At 45.5% G+C, this 15,801-nt stretch overlaps 2 protein-coding genes across 6 annotated transcripts in view; one reads left to right on the top strand and one right to left on the bottom strand.

Annotated features, from left to right (window-relative positions):
• Window positions 1-1,287: 1,287 nt before the first annotated feature.
• On the bottom strand, window positions 1,288-11,753 carry CNIH4 (cornichon family AMPA receptor auxiliary protein 4). Of its 2 annotated transcripts, XM_019549539.1 has the most exons (5): window positions 11,652-11,753; window positions 9,399-9,467; window positions 8,024-8,136; window positions 3,084-3,224; window positions 1,288-1,515 (listed from the first exon to the last, which is right to left on the bottom strand). In XM_019549539.1, exons 1-5 carry the CDS (start codon window positions 11,718-11,720, stop codon window positions 1,488-1,490), a joined length of 420 nt encoding a protein of 139 aa, XP_019405084.1. In that variant the 5' UTR covers window positions 11,721-11,753; the 3' UTR covers window positions 1,288-1,487. The 2 variants fall into 2 exon arrangements, with proteins under 2 accessions (XP_019405084.1, XP_019405085.1); XM_019549540.1 differs by lacking the exons at window positions 9,399-9,467; window positions 11,652-11,753 and adding an exon at window positions 9,180-9,369.
• A 270-nt stretch (window positions 11,754-12,023) lies between these two features.
• NVL (nuclear VCP-like) overlaps window positions 12,024-15,801 on the top strand; it is a 65,187-nt gene continuing 61,409 nt past the window's right edge. For 2 of the 4 annotated variants that reach the window (XM_019549536.1, XM_019549538.1), the window contains exon 1: window positions 12,024-12,151. In XM_019549536.1, the coding sequence (XP_019405081.1) occupies window positions 12,095-12,151 (57 nt within the window). In that variant the 5' untranslated portion in view covers window positions 12,024-12,094. The remainder of the gene's footprint in view (window positions 12,152-15,801) is intronic. The other 2 variants (XM_019549537.1, XM_019549535.1) reach the window with 2 other exon arrangements.

The following is a 15,801-nucleotide window of genomic DNA, read 5'->3' as shown; positions in this document are numbered from 1 at the left end:
ACCTGACATGTAAATGTTGATTTCAGGAACAAGCCTCTCTCCTGTGCTTATCTGGGCACCAATGTCAGAGAGACCCAATAGAATCTTTAAGTGCAAGTTTCATACTGAAAAGAAAACTGTTAGATACCAAGCTTTAAGCAGGAAAAATCAAGAGGTTAGGACTTTCACTGATTAAGAAAAGTTTGGTCCACTATGTCGTAAAACATATCTACAACTTGTCTCAATGAATAGCTTATAAAAAGTAGGCAGGGTAGATTCAGACTGGAATATGCTCTCCCTCCAGAGGTGGTGCAATCACCTAACCTGGAAATCTTCAAGAGGAGACTAAACAGTTACCTTGCTGGGGTCACCTGACCCCCCATTATCTTTCCTGCTTGGTGCAGGGGGCTGAACCCGATGATCTTCCAAGGTCCCTTCTAGCGTTACAATCTATGAATTCACATTTTATAGATTAAATGAATCAGAGAGTATGAGCTTCTGTAAGCAGCATCTTGCTTTACCAGATCCATAAGAAAAACACCCACCCAAATGACCTGAAAATCACAACCCACATTAACAAGCTCAGACTCAGCTACATGTTGAGAGAACAGCTCAGGGAAAATAGGTAAACATGAAGTCAGACCTTGTCACTACCCTCCCTGTGTTAACAGTTTTGCAGGTTTTCTTGACATATCACATACCATTTCTTCTAAGCCTTTATTTTTGATTCACCTGCTTGAAATTGGAACAGCAGGTTCCTGGATAAACGGACCCAAAGACCATTTTGTTTCACTATCACTCTGCCTATCCTCAGATGGAACACAGTATTTATTCCTGAATGAAGTCACTGCACTGCACAAAGATAAAGGGAAAGTCAATTATTACCTGTATTAAGAAAAAAAATTTACCTTGTGTACTATTGTATAGACGAGGGTATTTTTTGCCAGGGACAATTGCCACTGAGTAACTTCAGGCAGGTAAGATAGGTAGGAATGCAAAACTGCTATTGAACTCAGCCTGGAAGACGCACCTCCGAAACACGCCTTCAAACAGCCTGATACCCTGAGGCACTTAGAGAAGTGCTTTATTAATTAGCAAACGTATTAGACCTGCACTTAAATATTAGCCTGGAACTGCCCTTCACAGAGAGTTAGGCAAAGCGCAGATCTGCTAAACCAAATCACTTTTCCTATTTTCTTTTCTTTACAAGATTAGTCTCTCTACTAGAGACTAGTCCATATTTAAGAACCTGACCCAACAGATGAAATTGGTAACTGCTTGGGGTCTGGTATGAAAGAAACAATAATCAACTGCTACAAAAACTCAGTGTTATTTGTTTTAAGTATTTTATGTTAAAAATACAGCAAAAATATTTCTTGTTCAAAGAGGAAAAAATATAGTGCATGACAACACTGGTCTAGGTATGCTTGGAAGGTGTCTCTGGCTCCATAACTGGTCACAGGAGTGATGATTCAAAATTTGGCAACTAATGGTTCCCATTCAGCTCCTCAGTCATTTATCAAAGCCAGGATCATACTGTAGCAAGACAGAAAAGGTGAGATCAAGGTGTTATCACATATTCAAATCTAAAAGATTCTCACAATTCAGATAGATAGCTGAAGCTCATTTACTTAGATGAAAGAGAGATCACAGTTGCATTCACATTTGTTCCAAAGGCAAGATCTACAGAGACAGAGCACTCCATCCTAAAACTAGCAGGAGGCTGTGTGGTAAAATTTATATTAGGGAGACGCAGCCATTAAAATTAATATGATTTTCAGAACAGCTCCTGTTCTGGACATACAATAACAACTACTTTTTATTGTGTGATAAATCCACTTAACCCTCTATAGTATTTTCTTTCTTATAAAGGATTACAGACAGGAACTTAGCTTGAGTTTCCAAGCCCTATGAATGTTCAAACTCCACCCCCAACCCAAAACAAAACAACCCCCATTCCTCTTACAGTATGTAAATGCAACCAGGCTTTCATCTTAAGGTAAGCACATTCAGTTACTGCAAATCCTCCCCTGTGTGTGATAACATGACTTAGAAAGACATTTAGCAATTTTAGCCATTACATGCATATTCTAAAAAACATTTTCTATTAAAAAAAGATAACGAAAAAAACAAAAGATAAACAGAATGCCTCCATAGGAGGGAACACTATTTTCAGTGCATTTTTGGGGAAAAAATAGTTAAAAAAAGAAACTGAAGAGACACTGAGCAGTACCATTTCAACTATGATGAAATAATAAGTATAAAGAAAACACACTGCGTGTGTGATGAAAATTAAATCAGATTTAAATTTTTTCTTAAAAAGAAAAAACAACCCCCTCTCCCCCCAACCAAACAAAACCCCCTGAAGGGGCATCACAAGTCATAGGCAAGACACCAGGGACCTTATTTAGTCTTTGGGTAGTTACCTCCCTTTAAATGCAAGGAAAAGTAAGCGTCTGCGTTGATTACTTTTATTGGACACAGACAGCTGCAGTTAATGGGCATTTGTATTTGGAAGAATGCAACTTATTTTCTTAGATTGGAAATATAAAACTACTCTTCTTCTCGCCTTGACTTGGAATGAGTCACTACATCCTGGTTGAGAAAAAGCAGCTAGGCACTTGTATTGTATTCACTCGCACATGAAATTGTAAGGCGGGGTGGCCAACCTGCAGAACAAGTACAACAGGCAGCCTTTGTCTGTGGCACCCAGAAGACAGAGGAGGAGAAAGCACAGCACAGCAACCAATAAAGCAGAAAGCAGAGGACGAGATTGGGCAGGGTACAGAAAGCAGAGCAGCAGATAGGGCAAAGAAAATGGATCAGAGTGGTACTTGAGAAGGGCGCACAGTTAATCTGTGGTATGCCTGCCAAAAACAGTGTCCCCACTGTTGTAAGGAAACAAATGTAAGACTGACAGAAAGAAATCATTTCACCAAATGTATGATTAACTTGAAATCAGCTGCCACAAAACATTACCTGGGGAAAGAACTTATAAAGGATGAACTGCTGTGAATATTAACAGTGATGCGAGAAGGACACAGAAGAGTGAAATTGTTGGTATGACATTGCTTTGTCCCTAGGCAGCAAAATTCAAGTCTAACCTGTAAAGGTACATGAAGAAACAAAGCAGGTGAAAGCCTAACTTAATCATGGCTTCCTTCATATGTGATTTCAGTTGCCCTCGATTATGGATCTCTGTAGGGTCAAACACCCCCATGTTCCCACTTGGCACCATGATGTACCTGAAAGGTTAAAAAAAACAAAAATGACAACCATCAAAATGCTGGCCTTGTTACTTGATCTAATCTCAAGGTAGCCAAAGAATGGAACCAACCAAACTGCACCCTGTTTTAAGAGTTGTTTTGTACTTGGGTACAAACCCAAGCAATCTCCCTTCTCGTAACAGTCTCAGTATACTGCCCATAACCTAGTTGCTACATCCCCAAAATCCATCAGACAATATTTGGACGTGGGAAAACTGGTGACATTTAAAATGGTGGTAACAAACAATTCTGCACCAGTTCTACTGCCGCCTGTGGTTACCTAACTTTATGGAGGAAACCTGCAGAACAAAGAAATGAGGTGGGAAGAGGCAGCTAAAACCATTGGAAAATTAGTTTCAATTAGAAACTATGTAAACTATTCAATGTACAGAGTCTCTTACTTAAACTGAGAAAGCTAATTAGCAGAGAACCTATGTTCTGTTGTTTAGAACAGGGGTTCCCAAACTGTGGTACATGTACTCCTGGGGGTATGCAAGACATCTCTGATGCAAAATTTGGATCCACCTGTCTGATGTTAACAGTTTAGGGTTCATACTAAAAGATGACCTTGTGATGTCCCTTCCAGCCCTATGACCCTCTAATGTGTTAATATTAAACTGTTAGTAGCGGGGACCTTTCCACAACTCTCCCTTACATAATTTGCAACTGCACTGTCTTTTACTCACCTGGATAAAATACTTGTACATACAACCAAAAGCTCAGACCATATCTGTGTCCTGTCCCTAGTTAGGTCACACTCACAGAGTAAATGGACCGCACCCCATTTTCTTAAGCTATAATTTGGGTTAGTTACCAACATGACAGATATGTTGTGGGGCAAAGTTAATGAGCATTTCTAAAACACTTCTAATACTGCTTTCCTTCTGAGGATCTAGAAGTACAAATTTATAATCGTGAATGTAGTGCTAGGAGATGTGAACTGCTGTATTGGTGCATTCATTTTGTAATATGCATTGTAAGTCTAAAAAGGTAGTGGGGAGAGAGGGAAAGCCCATCTGTTTGGGTGGCCAGAATGTCTATTGCTCCTGGGTGACTACCAGGTTACAAAACAGTCAATTTAAAATGGCTTCTGAGAATTGTTTTTTGCAAGGGTGCGAATGGGAGATGCATTGTTCTCTAGTGCTCCCCTCTGGCCAACATAAGCAATGACTGTCTGCAGCTCTTCTCTGCCAGGGGCTTTTGTACTAGTTATGCTCAAGGGAGTAGAAAGGGAGATGTATAGAAAAGATTTTTAGGACCGTGATGAACTCCTAGAAAGTCTTGTAAGCAAAGTGAAGCCTTTCTGTAAAGAGTCCAACCCAACAAACCCTAGATCTTCAATTTACAGTTCACAGTTACGAAGATAAATTAGATACATTTCAATCCTTTGCTTCATACAGAAACTTCATGGAACCCTACCACATAACACGCTCCTTGTTTTCATCTAAACCAGGGGTGTCAAACAAATCTAGCCCCAAGGGTCTCTGGGCTGGTCTGCAGGCTGGATCTAGACATGCCAGAGCCAGTGGGCAGGGCTGGACTGGTGGTTGCCATGTGCAGCATGCACCCTGTGCTGTCCCCACTCCGGGATTCATGCTGCAGGGGTTGCATGGGCTAGACCCAGTGCCTTGAGCACTGTCCATGGCTTGGGGGTCTAGTATGGGGTGTGTACTACATGTGTGCTGGCTCCAGGGCGGTCAGGATTGGACCCCAGGCTGTCCATGCAAACTACAGCCAATGCACAGGGCTGTCTGGCAGCACATTGCATGGAGCATGCATCCTGTGCCGATCCCCTGAGCTATGGCACCAGGTAATGATCATGCACGGCAGGCAACAAAAGCCCCAGAGTAGGGCTGGCACATGGTCGAAGTGCTGGACCCAGTGCAGCTCACACCACAAGAGACTGCCATTGGTGCGCACTGCACACAATACCCTCCTGAATCAGGTGGCCTGATCGAGACCAGCCCCAGAGCCAGTGTGCAAGGTTGGTCCAATGCAGGCACCATGTGCAGCTCACATCCCAGACCAACCCCCTGTGCTGCAAGCAACACCTGCACTGCAGGGTCCAGCAAGCATGCCAGACCAGCTCTGCATGCCACATGTGGGTTGGTCTAAAACCCATCCAGCCCATAAACCATATATTTGACACACTCAATCTAATGCAAATTATATTATCTTAAGCTACTCAACCTGCAAGATGCTCAAAGGCTTGGCCCGTAGTTCATTAGAAGCAAAGGTCAGCAACAGGTTGCAACGTATTCAGTCTAAAAATAAATGGGAATCTCACAAGTAGGATTGCTGCAACTTCTCTCTCATGAGTCATGACAACTGGGAACTGCTTGCTTGAGTTAATCAATAGCCATCCTGACCTCTGCAGACAGATAGCCCCCATACCCTGCAGGCACAGGGAAAGAGAGTCAGGGGCAATGCTACAGAATTAAGTGACAAATGCCATGTCTCTTGACCAAATGCACTAAAAATTATAGGCACTACCTAGGGTGGTTGGCCACAATTTCCACTCATCTGTTTCACAGCCTGATGTGCATGAACTGGAAGGCTGTGTCCTCCATGTTGTATTAAACAAAGTTGAGAGTGAATAGTACACGTGAAGGGAGCAAAAAGGTAAGTTGTAGCTAAGAGGGGGCACCTGGGGAAATGGGGGTGCACTGGTACCCTCCTTTGATTCCTGCTCTACCCAAAGTTTAAAGCCTGGCAATGGCAGCAGCATTTTAAGTCAAGCAGTGCTGAGGGAGTCAATTGACTCTGAGCCATGATCCCTTTAAAACTCTTCATTTCCCAGGTGTTAATGACCCCCCCCTTTTTTTTTAACCTTCTTGATCATCCACCATCAATCAAGCTGGCCTTTGTTCTGCAATTCTGCTGCCTTGTTAACTGCTCCAGGTAAGGAAGCTCCTACTTCACAGTTCTGCAAATATTTTTAAATTCATTTCAATTAAGTTATATTTGCTTTTGCTTCAATCTTAAATTAAATAATATGGCCCTGGGCCCCTAGCATATTAGTAAAGCTTCTAGTTTATTAACTGGAGAAAAAATGTGTGTTGTTTTCTATGTGATGGCGCACCTCTCCATCTGCACCCTGTTTTCAAAATTCCACATCTTCCCATGGATGTAGCATCTCGGGGCTCATTTATGCAGTAATGCCAACTGTCGTAAAACCATCACGAGACTCGGGATTTCTAAGTCAAAATAACTCAGACTCACGATCTCCTGATTGAACCCTCAGATCTGTGGATTTTCCCAGCTGGTAAGCCTGTGGAAGGAAGTGGGGGGGAGGAAATCAAGGCCCCCACAGTGAGGGAGGGAGTTGGGGCAGGAGCAAGGGTAAATGAAGCCTCAGGTCCGAGGCGAGTTGTCCAGAGGCGTGGGGTGGGGGCATGACTTCCCACAACTGCGCACACCCCCCGGGGGAGGCATGGGGGACACGTATGTTTCCATGCCCTGCCCCCCCAAGCAGAGCATCCTGCTGCCTTTGCCGAGCTGTCAGGGAATGCAGAGCGCACTGGCTGCACAGCGCATCCCCTGCCCACCCACAAGCAGGAAGCACACTGGTGTCGCATGGCTGACCTCCTGGGGCAAAAATCAGCAGGACACAGAGCCCCTGCCCGCAGCAGGCAGCTCGCCTCTGCCCTGCGGGAGGCACATGCCCCCCATGCCTCCCTCCAGGGAGCGTGGTGCTGTGGAGAGCCACACCTCTCCCCGCACCTCTGGGTGACCCGCCCCAGCCCCAGGGCCCCATTCACCCCAATCCCTGTTCCTGCCCCACTCCCTCCCTCACTGTGGGGGCCTCAATCTGCACCCCCACACCCTTCCCTCTCCCCCCGCCCCTTCCTTTCTGCTTACCAGCTGTCTGCATCTCCTCTCCTCACTCCAAAGCCATAGCCCCCCAGCCCAGCTGCTGCCTCTCACTCCTGACTCTCAGCACCCTGCATCCTGCCAGGGTGTGTGGGGACCCTCCTTCACCAGGCTCCAAACCCTACACACACATCTACAGCCCTCCACACCTTCACAAATAACACCCCCCCTTTCAAAAGTAGCATCTCACGATTTACATGCCAATATCTTGATTTAAGAGTTCATCTCATGATTTTTGGTATGGTAGGGTTGGTAATATCGTTTATACAGCATTGTCCTGCCATAGCTACTGTGGTTTAGAAACTAGTCTAGAAACTTATGCTGGTGTAAAAATTCCAGAAAGTAAGTATGCTATCCCAGGCAGAATGGAAAATGCATTGCTTTAAACTTCTACAAGACAGCTGTACAAGAACTGCACTTAGACCTGGTCTAGGTAAATTTTTAAAACAAGAAAAAGTGAAGCCAACAAATTAATGGCCAGGAAAGACATGATCAGGTATAACCAGGGAAAAACCCTGGCAATGGTGTTTTCAGTGCTATCTCCCAACCCCAACAATCTGCTACCATTTCCAAACAGCAACAACTTGGCTAACATCTCTGTCAACCATATAGTTGGCCCAATTAAGGTAGCACCAAAACAAACCTGTCCTCTCACAATATCAGGGTATTCAGCCATTAACAATGTTACAACAAACCTAGAGACTAAAGATTCTCAAGTTTTCAACGTGTGTTGTAGTTTCAGCTGAAAGTACCAGAAGGGTTAATTAAAAAAAAAAAAAGGTTAGATTTGCAAAACCAATTGAGGACTGTAAATGAAAATGTAAATAGGTACCATTTATCTTAAAACTATATTCTAAATATATTAACATTCTAAAATAAATGACCAAAAATGTATTTGCACTCACCGATATATATTCCAGGTTGCTACAGGGAAATTAAGGAGGAAGATGAACCAGTGCAAAGAAATAAGCATTAATACTGTTACAACAGTATGGCCAATCAATTCTGGGATCACCCACTGTGAAAGAAAAGAATATTGCAGAAGATTAAACACATTTCCAGAGGCAGTGAACCCTTAGGACCCACTGCCCAATCTCATCATATCAAGTCCTATATGGGCATAGAAAAAGAATGGAAAAGTATTTCCCCACTTTATTATAGAGCAGTTACTTTCATCCATACACCAGGGTGATGATAAGGCAGAAAAACCCTGTGCATTTTATAGTGACTAGATACACAAGAGTTTAAGCAAGTAAAAAATATGTATTCAGATGGAACTGCTGCAGGGAAAGTGAGTTTTAAATAGAAGGTAATTAATGAAGCCTGCCTACCCAAGGCATTGGAGAAGCAACAGATCCAGGAAGCTACAAAATGTTGTTTCATAAAAGTTTGCTGCTCTGACCATACAGTATCATATTTACACCAATCCAGGATGACTTTGAATATGATACCCACCCCCACAATAATTACATTCTATACATGGAAAATTATACATGTGTTATAATTTTTCATGTATAGAATCTAATTAGTGGAAGGGCATCTTAAATTCATCCCCCCCAGTTCTGTGACAGAGAAAACAGTGGTGTACAGGAAGAACCAGACCCCTCCCTATACCCCTCTGCCCATGACTGCCCCCCTCCTGCCTCTCCTGCCACATGCCCCCTCTGACCTGTCTCCCCATACCTATAGCTGCCCCCCCATTCTCCCCTGCAGCCTGCCCCCACCCTTACCTTCTGCTGCAGCTCTGCTCCTCTGGGGAAGTCAGCAGCAGTAGTGGCCCTGGCCAGGCCTCAGCCCAGTTCAAGAGAAGTGGCAGCAGCTCCCAGATGAGCTGAAGGGACCAGAGCCAGAGCAGAAGGTAAAGCAGGAGGGCAGAAGGGGGGCAGGAGGCAGCAGGCTGCAGGTTTCCCCCGCATAATATGGTTCAGAGAACTCTGCTGGTCAAGGGTGGCTAGGAATGACAGCCAAATAGTTTTTAAAAGATCCCAAAGCAGAGACCCACAGTCCACCACATGCAAAGGGAGAGGAAGAGAACTCTGGAGATCTCCAGTAAAGACCCACCATACAGTCTGCTGCAAGTGCTCCTGAGAGGAGGAATGCCTTATGATGGTAAGCCAGCAATTGATCAAAAAAGGGACATGGGTGGAAGGGAGAGAAAATACACAGAAGTATATAGGACATCAAACATGCAGTATCTTGAGAGACATCCTACTGTTTCTGATGAAAGGACATAAGGTCCATTGAGTTTTATCAAATTAAATGTAAAAGAAAACTCTTTACTTTATTCAGCTTTGAGCAGCAAGATCTAGCATTAATGTAGTCACATTCCAAATCCGATAGTGTAATTATCTGAAGTCCAAGATAAGGAATATTTTCATGCAGAAATTCAACTCATAATTCAAAACTCTATTTTAAGCCTCATACAGTATTTAGGCAAATGTATACAAGAAAACAGGAAACTTAAGGCTTGATCACTGCAATCTGTTCTAGGCCTTTTCTACTGTTAGGAAATTATGTCAGAATTGCACCAAAGTTAAATGAGAATTTACTGTCCTATTTTATTCCTTCTACATGTAGGGTAAAGTTGGGCAACACACTGGTATCAGCACAAAAGTTATTTTATAGTATTTTTCCTAACAATGAGTCATGACCATATGCTGAAGTTGAATTCAACGAACTGAAAACAGATTATGGACATCCAGAGCCTGGCACATTTAATATCAGACCTGAAAAGAGAATCCATGAGGGAAGAAAAGGATTACATTTTTTGTTCTTTACAACAAAGGAGATAAGGATTTTTTTTTTTTTAATATTAGTTCTGTGCGTTTTGCATTAGCAGCAATACCAGGTTGCTCTATATTCTGCTACAGCTGAGTGGAAAAACATCACGAGAAATTGAATGTAATTAAATAAAAGATTTTTTGTTAGGACATTCCTCTTTGGAAGAGACAGAAGTTGGGTTGCACAGGTTTTAAGTGCAAAGTTCACACTCCAAGTCTCCAGCACAAGCCAAGACAAATACTCAGCATTCCTGAAGCCCCAAAAGTAAAATTAAAGGCGAAAATCTTTACGAACCATCCCATCTTTCTATAGCAGGACAAAACAAGAATTTCTTGTCCTTCTGAAATGCTGCAGGGTTTGCTTTCCACCCTCATGCTAAGTGATCTACCTATGCTCTGAAATAATTCCAGGGCTTATAAGAATCTGAAATCTTGGGTTCTCTTCTGATTGAGAAATCAGTAACTTTTGTATCCTAATAATGCCATAAACCAATAGAAAAAAGATTAAAGAGGTACGCATAAAAAGACTTACGAAGGCATAGTTCAACCAGGAACTAACATTATGAACTGTCTGAAATACACTCTGGGGGTTAACAGGTGTTCCACATACTCCTGGCTTGTAACAGACTCTCACACTTCCCAAAGTTTTCAAGATTAAAGGAAAACAACAACTCCCTCAAACACCCATACTTTCCCATCTTCCTTCCTCTACATCAAGAGTATAAAACTTGTTCAGCAACCAGGACTCCTTGTAGGCCGGACTGGGGTTTACATAGCTGTTGCTCCCTCAGCCACTGTTAAAACATGTCCCTGCTGGGCCCCAGACCCCAATTTGATGGCACGCCCTGTCCCCTCCCTCATTCCTGAATCCCCAGAAGTTCACACTCTGGTGGCAGGGTTTGACACTCCTCCCCTCCCCTGCAAAGTGCCAAGCTATCCAGAAGAATCGCTGTGTATGTTTCCCTACGCATGTTTCTGCACATGAGCATGAGCAGGCGGGAATCCTTGGAACACTGGTGTTTGGGAATGGGAAGGGGCATGCTCAGCAGCAGGGGTGAACCAGGCGGCTGTCCGCGTCCTGGACAGAAAGGGGGCCCGAAAATGGAAATTCTAAAATTATTATCATCATTATCTTTGACATAGAAGGGGGGGGGGGGAATACTAAAAGTTTGCCCTAGGGCTGCCAGGACAGTGCTGCTCCACTAAGCCCTGCTTTCCTGCTTTTGTTTTTTTGTAACAGTCTCCTCCTTTCCTGCCCCCTTAAAAGAGCCCAGAAATATTTGCCCTTTAAAATAAAAATAAAAAAAAAAATCACCCACCCTTCTTCAAAAGAAGAAACTCCCAGCCTAGCCAGATCTCCCCAGGCCTCTTAAAGCCAGCGACCTGGGGTCTACCAGCAGCGCTAAACTACTGAGCTCTCTGCAGAGCCGTGGTGGGAGCGGGGCAGACACTGCAGCAGCTGCATCAGTCCCACTGCCACCGGGAGGAGCTGCCAGTGGTGCCCAGTGTCAAGGCAAGGCCAGCCCCGCTGTCGCCCGGGATCACTCGGCCGTGGAGCCGCGGGGCAAGGGAGGCCAGCTCGGACGGGTGGACGAGGTGGCCGGGGCACTCCCTGCGCAGCCCCTCGCACTGCGCGCGCAGGCTCGGGCAAAGTGCGCGCGCACAACTGCGCTTCAGCGCGGCGCGACTTCGGGCGGCAGCGATGGCCCCCAACAGCTGTTCTCCCCGCTCCCCCCGACCCCCGGGCGGATACGAAGTAGACGGAGAGGAAGATGAGGGCGCAGCAATCAATGAGCGAGAAGATGAAGACGACGGACTCCATCCTCCTCTCCCTTCCCGGCAGCCGTCCGCGCCCCTTCCGCTGCCCCTCCCCGGAAACCCTACCGCGCCCCGCAGCCTGTTGGAAAATGTAGTTCTTCTTCCTGCCTGGCGGGGCTCTGCGCTGCCTAACAAAGAGCCGGGGAGGGAGAGGAGGCCTAAGGCAAACCCCGCCCCCAGACACTGCACTAGGAATGTTAATAAAGTTGGCCGCTTTCAACATGCCTTAAGGGCCTGGGGTGGCTTAGGTGTCCTTAGTGCTGCCTGTGCAGAAGGGGCTCAGCCGCCGTCTGCTTGTGTGCGGCTCTGTTGCAGGCGGTGCAGCAGCCAGCTACCCCTGACCCAGGGCCCTGCGGCTGGACCGGGTGCTGCAGGGCCATGCGGGGCCGCGCGGCAGGTTCCGTGGACTCTAGGCTGAAGGAGCGGATTAGACAGGTACTGCGGGCCGGGCAGCACCAGCCCCTGCCCGGTGTGGCGGCGCTTCGGGCGCCGTTGGGCTGCACCGCTCCGTGCTGTTACAAGGGGGAGGGACCCAGCCTTTCGGGCTGCCTTTCCCCGGGCAACACGGGAGGGGACGCGGCCCGGGCGGTGACGCGGTGCCTGGCAGCCAGTTGCGGCCCAGAGATTCGGCGTTTCCCAGGCAACGGAAAGCGAAGTCTCGCGCTGGCCGTTGGCGACGGTTGAACGTGCGCTATAGGGGGGTGGCGCCCTTCCCAAGAGCGGGGCTCTGTGCCCCGCCCCCAGCGGGTGCAGGGGGAGGGGCTGTGTACAGACAGGCTCCCTCAGTTTGCCTGGCCCTAGGGCAGCCCTGACTGGTTGCTCCAGACTGGGCAGTCAGCCTGGGGCTCCCTGCAGGGGAATGTGGGGATGAGAGGGGCATGTTCTTGTAGGCACCAGAGCTATGGATTGCAGCCTGGCACAGGCTTGTCTCCCTGAAGGACCCTGTTCTCTCCTGAGAGCAAATACCTGGACAAGCTGGGGCGCTATCTCAGGAGAAATGCTCCTGGGAGTGATTTAATCCTCGTGGTTTCCAGGGCATTTTTCTCCTGGAGCAGCCGTTCTTACTCTTGGAGACAAAGCCTGACCATTCGTATGCTTGCGTTCTTCTGGGAGAGCAGTGGCTGTCCCAGGAGAAACTGAATAGGTGCAGGCATTACGGCTTGAGAATTACTGATCTGAGGGACTTGGACCAATGTTCCCTTTCTCCAGGTAGCATCTCTGATCCCTCAGGAGAAACCACAAGTATACAGAAGTTTATAATTTTTCTCCCAGAGTAAAAGTGGTTGTTTGGGGAGAAAAATAAATGGGGAACAACCCAAGTGAAGCAGCTCCCTGTAGAATATCTTTTGGAGGATCTCCCCCACCCAGTGCTTTTGGCTGACCCAGCACTGAAGTACTTGGGGGACATGTTCTACTCTGGGCTTGTTCCCTGCCTGAATCACTGCAGCACTTGGGAAGGTACCGCCATAGTCCGTGCCCAGCCACAGCTGGGCTGAAACAGTGCACAAAAAGGGGAAGGTTGGAGGGCACAGCACAGACCCTGCCTCTCCCTTCCCTAACTCTGCCTACATTCACTTAAATAAAAACAAACACTGTAAAGCTTTTCTGCACTGTGTGCTTTAGGCACCCTTGGTAGCTCAGCATCTGCACTGCAGGCTCTTTGCTTCTCTGTTTGAATGGTACAGGTCAGTTTTTCTCTCAAGAAAATGAACCTGGGAGAGTTGTATTGGAAGATTTGAGTCTGCATCCAAGGAAACTTGAGGTGCCTAGGGAGTTAGTGAATTGGAGAGCTAATTCCCAGGATTTTGATGGTCATGTATGATCCCAGGGAGATATGGTTTAATGCCATTAAACTTTACACACCTTTCTGTGGAACTCTCCCTAGCACTTTCAGTGGTAAATGCATTGTTGCAATGTAGAGATCAAGTATCACACTGCCATCTGTGGTTTTGGGTGAGGAAGGTAGGTAGAGGGAGACAGTGGCTATAGACAGATGTTCATATCTGGCACAAACAATTTCTGCAAAATTCTTAGTGCTGGAAAAATAGGTTGGGGTGTTCCAGCCTCCTCCGATAAACCTAGCCAGTATCAAAGGCTATTAGTTTCCCTCTTGCATGTAACAAGGGAGGTACACCTTTTGACCCAATCAGTTAACCAGAGTTCAGGGTCCCATGGATTTTCCATTAGGAGGACAAACTAATGATACATGTGTTCCGGCCTCCTCCGCAGAAGGCTGTGCAGATGCTCTAAATGTGAGCTCTCCAACTAAGGGCACTAGAAGGCTGATTCTGGTTTTCTCTCCTACCGCTGGAGGAGTCATGTTTGACAGTTTGTCCTCTCCCCTGCTAGGGAAATGGGCAGGCTGTCAATAAGCAGCAAGCCCCTGCTGAAAAGCAGCAGCTTCTAAAGACAGGGGTAAAAAGGGTGAGGAAAGCAGTTCTCCCCATCCTTCGTGCCCCCCACTCCTTGCACAGGCTTGTCTGTGCAAGGGGTGGGGGAGTACTTCCCTGAGGTTCGGTCTGCCCTGGTCTGGGCAGGGAGGATAAAAATCGACAATTAAAAAACAAAACCAAACAACAGATTTTTTTTTTAATTTAAATCCGATTTTTAATTTTTTTTTTGTTAAGATGCATTTTTTGAAAAAAATAAACTTATAGAAAGATAGTTTTAATTTAAGATAGGTTAAAGCTCAAGATATCATCATGGAATAGGTATTATAACTTGTGATTGTATATTATTTGAGACCATATTTTCGTGTAATATATTTTTTTAAAGTTTTATAAATAGGTTACAATAGACTATGGACTATATTAGGGGCCCAATCTTATGGGGTTCCCAGAGCTCCTATATAGTTTCTTAAAGATTAAAGAAAACCACTTAACCCAGTGGGACTCAGTGCTCAGTCTAGAAGATCCCATTAAACATCTCTGTGATGCTTAGTTTCAGTTCTCAAACTGGATTTGTCTCCAGAGATAACATGTTAACAGCAGTATATGGAGATGAGAGATAACAGACCTGGTTACCTAACCATCCGCTCTCTTGTCTCTCTGCAAGTTTGTGCACACAGAGTCAAGCCCTTACCTCTCTCTAAAAGTGCAAAGTTTCAAGAAGTTAAATGAATAAAGGATATCGAACAACAAGAATGCACTTTTTGTAGCAAACAGTGATTATATCGAGACTTCCTGACTAGTGTTTTAAATCAAGATTTAAATCATGATTTAAGTGGACTTGATTTAAATCAAATCCACCCTGGCAGGAGCAATGGTTTGTGGGGTGGGAATCAGCACCATCACTTGAACAGCGTGGGCACCATTCAGACAGCTGCAGCAGGGTCCCCCCAGGGCTCCCTGACAGCTTGCCACTGGGCAAGCTGTTGGAGGCCAGTGCTTTCCCTCCCTCCTTGGGGAGGAGGCAGGGGTGAGAGAGACCAGAAGACTGGGATTGTGGTGGGGGTACTCTACACCCTGAAAGAAGCTTACAGCTAGGTGTTCAAGCTGATAGAAAGCTTCTCAGGAAAACTTCCTGGTCAGAAGAGTTCCCATGTGTTTTGTGGACGAGTCATTATTTTTTCCCCTAAGTAAAACCCATTGACTGAGTGCCTGCAGGATAGCTCTGTTCCAGGGGAAAGGTGTTCTCTTGGCACAAATGTAAGGCTTGTCCATAGTGAGTCACTTGTTAGAGATTTCACAGGAAGTCTAGTAGAACCAATGATTTTAACTTCTCAGTGCAGTGCCTTGGCTGCAAGACACAGTGAGTTGAGGTCACTGCTATTTAATCAGCTAATGGTAACAGTCAGTCTACAGGAAAAATGGAGCAAGCTATATTTTTTAAAGGCAGCTAGGTGACAGTCAGTAGTTTTCCATCTAATTCTTATCAGTACAAACTACCTGATGATTTCTTGTGAAACAAGTTAATGTAGCTTCTCCTTTCTTAGCTTGCTTTCTCTGATTTTTGGGGGATAACTTGTAAAAGTCATTTGCTTCAGTGGAAAGGCTATAAAGTTTTGCTGATTTTTTTTTTTTTTTTTTTTTTCCAACCAATTTTTCATTTCAATTAGTAATACATGTGGCCAGTACGTGGACATT

Source organism: Crocodylus porosus, unplaced genomic scaffold, assembly GCF_001723895.1.
Source record: "Crocodylus porosus isolate Cpor-Errol unplaced genomic scaffold, CroPor_comp1, whole genome shotgun sequence".
Classification (NCBI taxonomy): Eukaryota; Metazoa; Chordata; order Crocodylia; family Crocodylidae; genus Crocodylus; species Crocodylus porosus.
Note: the sequence above shows the minus strand (reverse complement) of the source record. Positions and strands in the feature narration are given on the sequence as shown.

Bases quoted from the DNA above. Each gene is read 5' to 3' on its own strand.
- CNIH4 (XM_019549539.1), bottom strand. From the start codon at position 11,720: ATGGAGTCCGTCGTCTTCATCTTCTCGCTCATTGATTGCTGCGCCCTC. The intron at 9,468-11,651 runs GTATCCGCCCGG...CTTGGACTTCAG, and splicing joins TCTTCCTCTCCGTCTACTTC to ATAATTACACTATCGGATTT. The intron at 3,225-8,023 runs GTGAGTGCAAAT...TTAACCTTTCAG, and splicing joins GCAACCTGGAATATATATCG to GTACATCATGGTGCCAAGTG.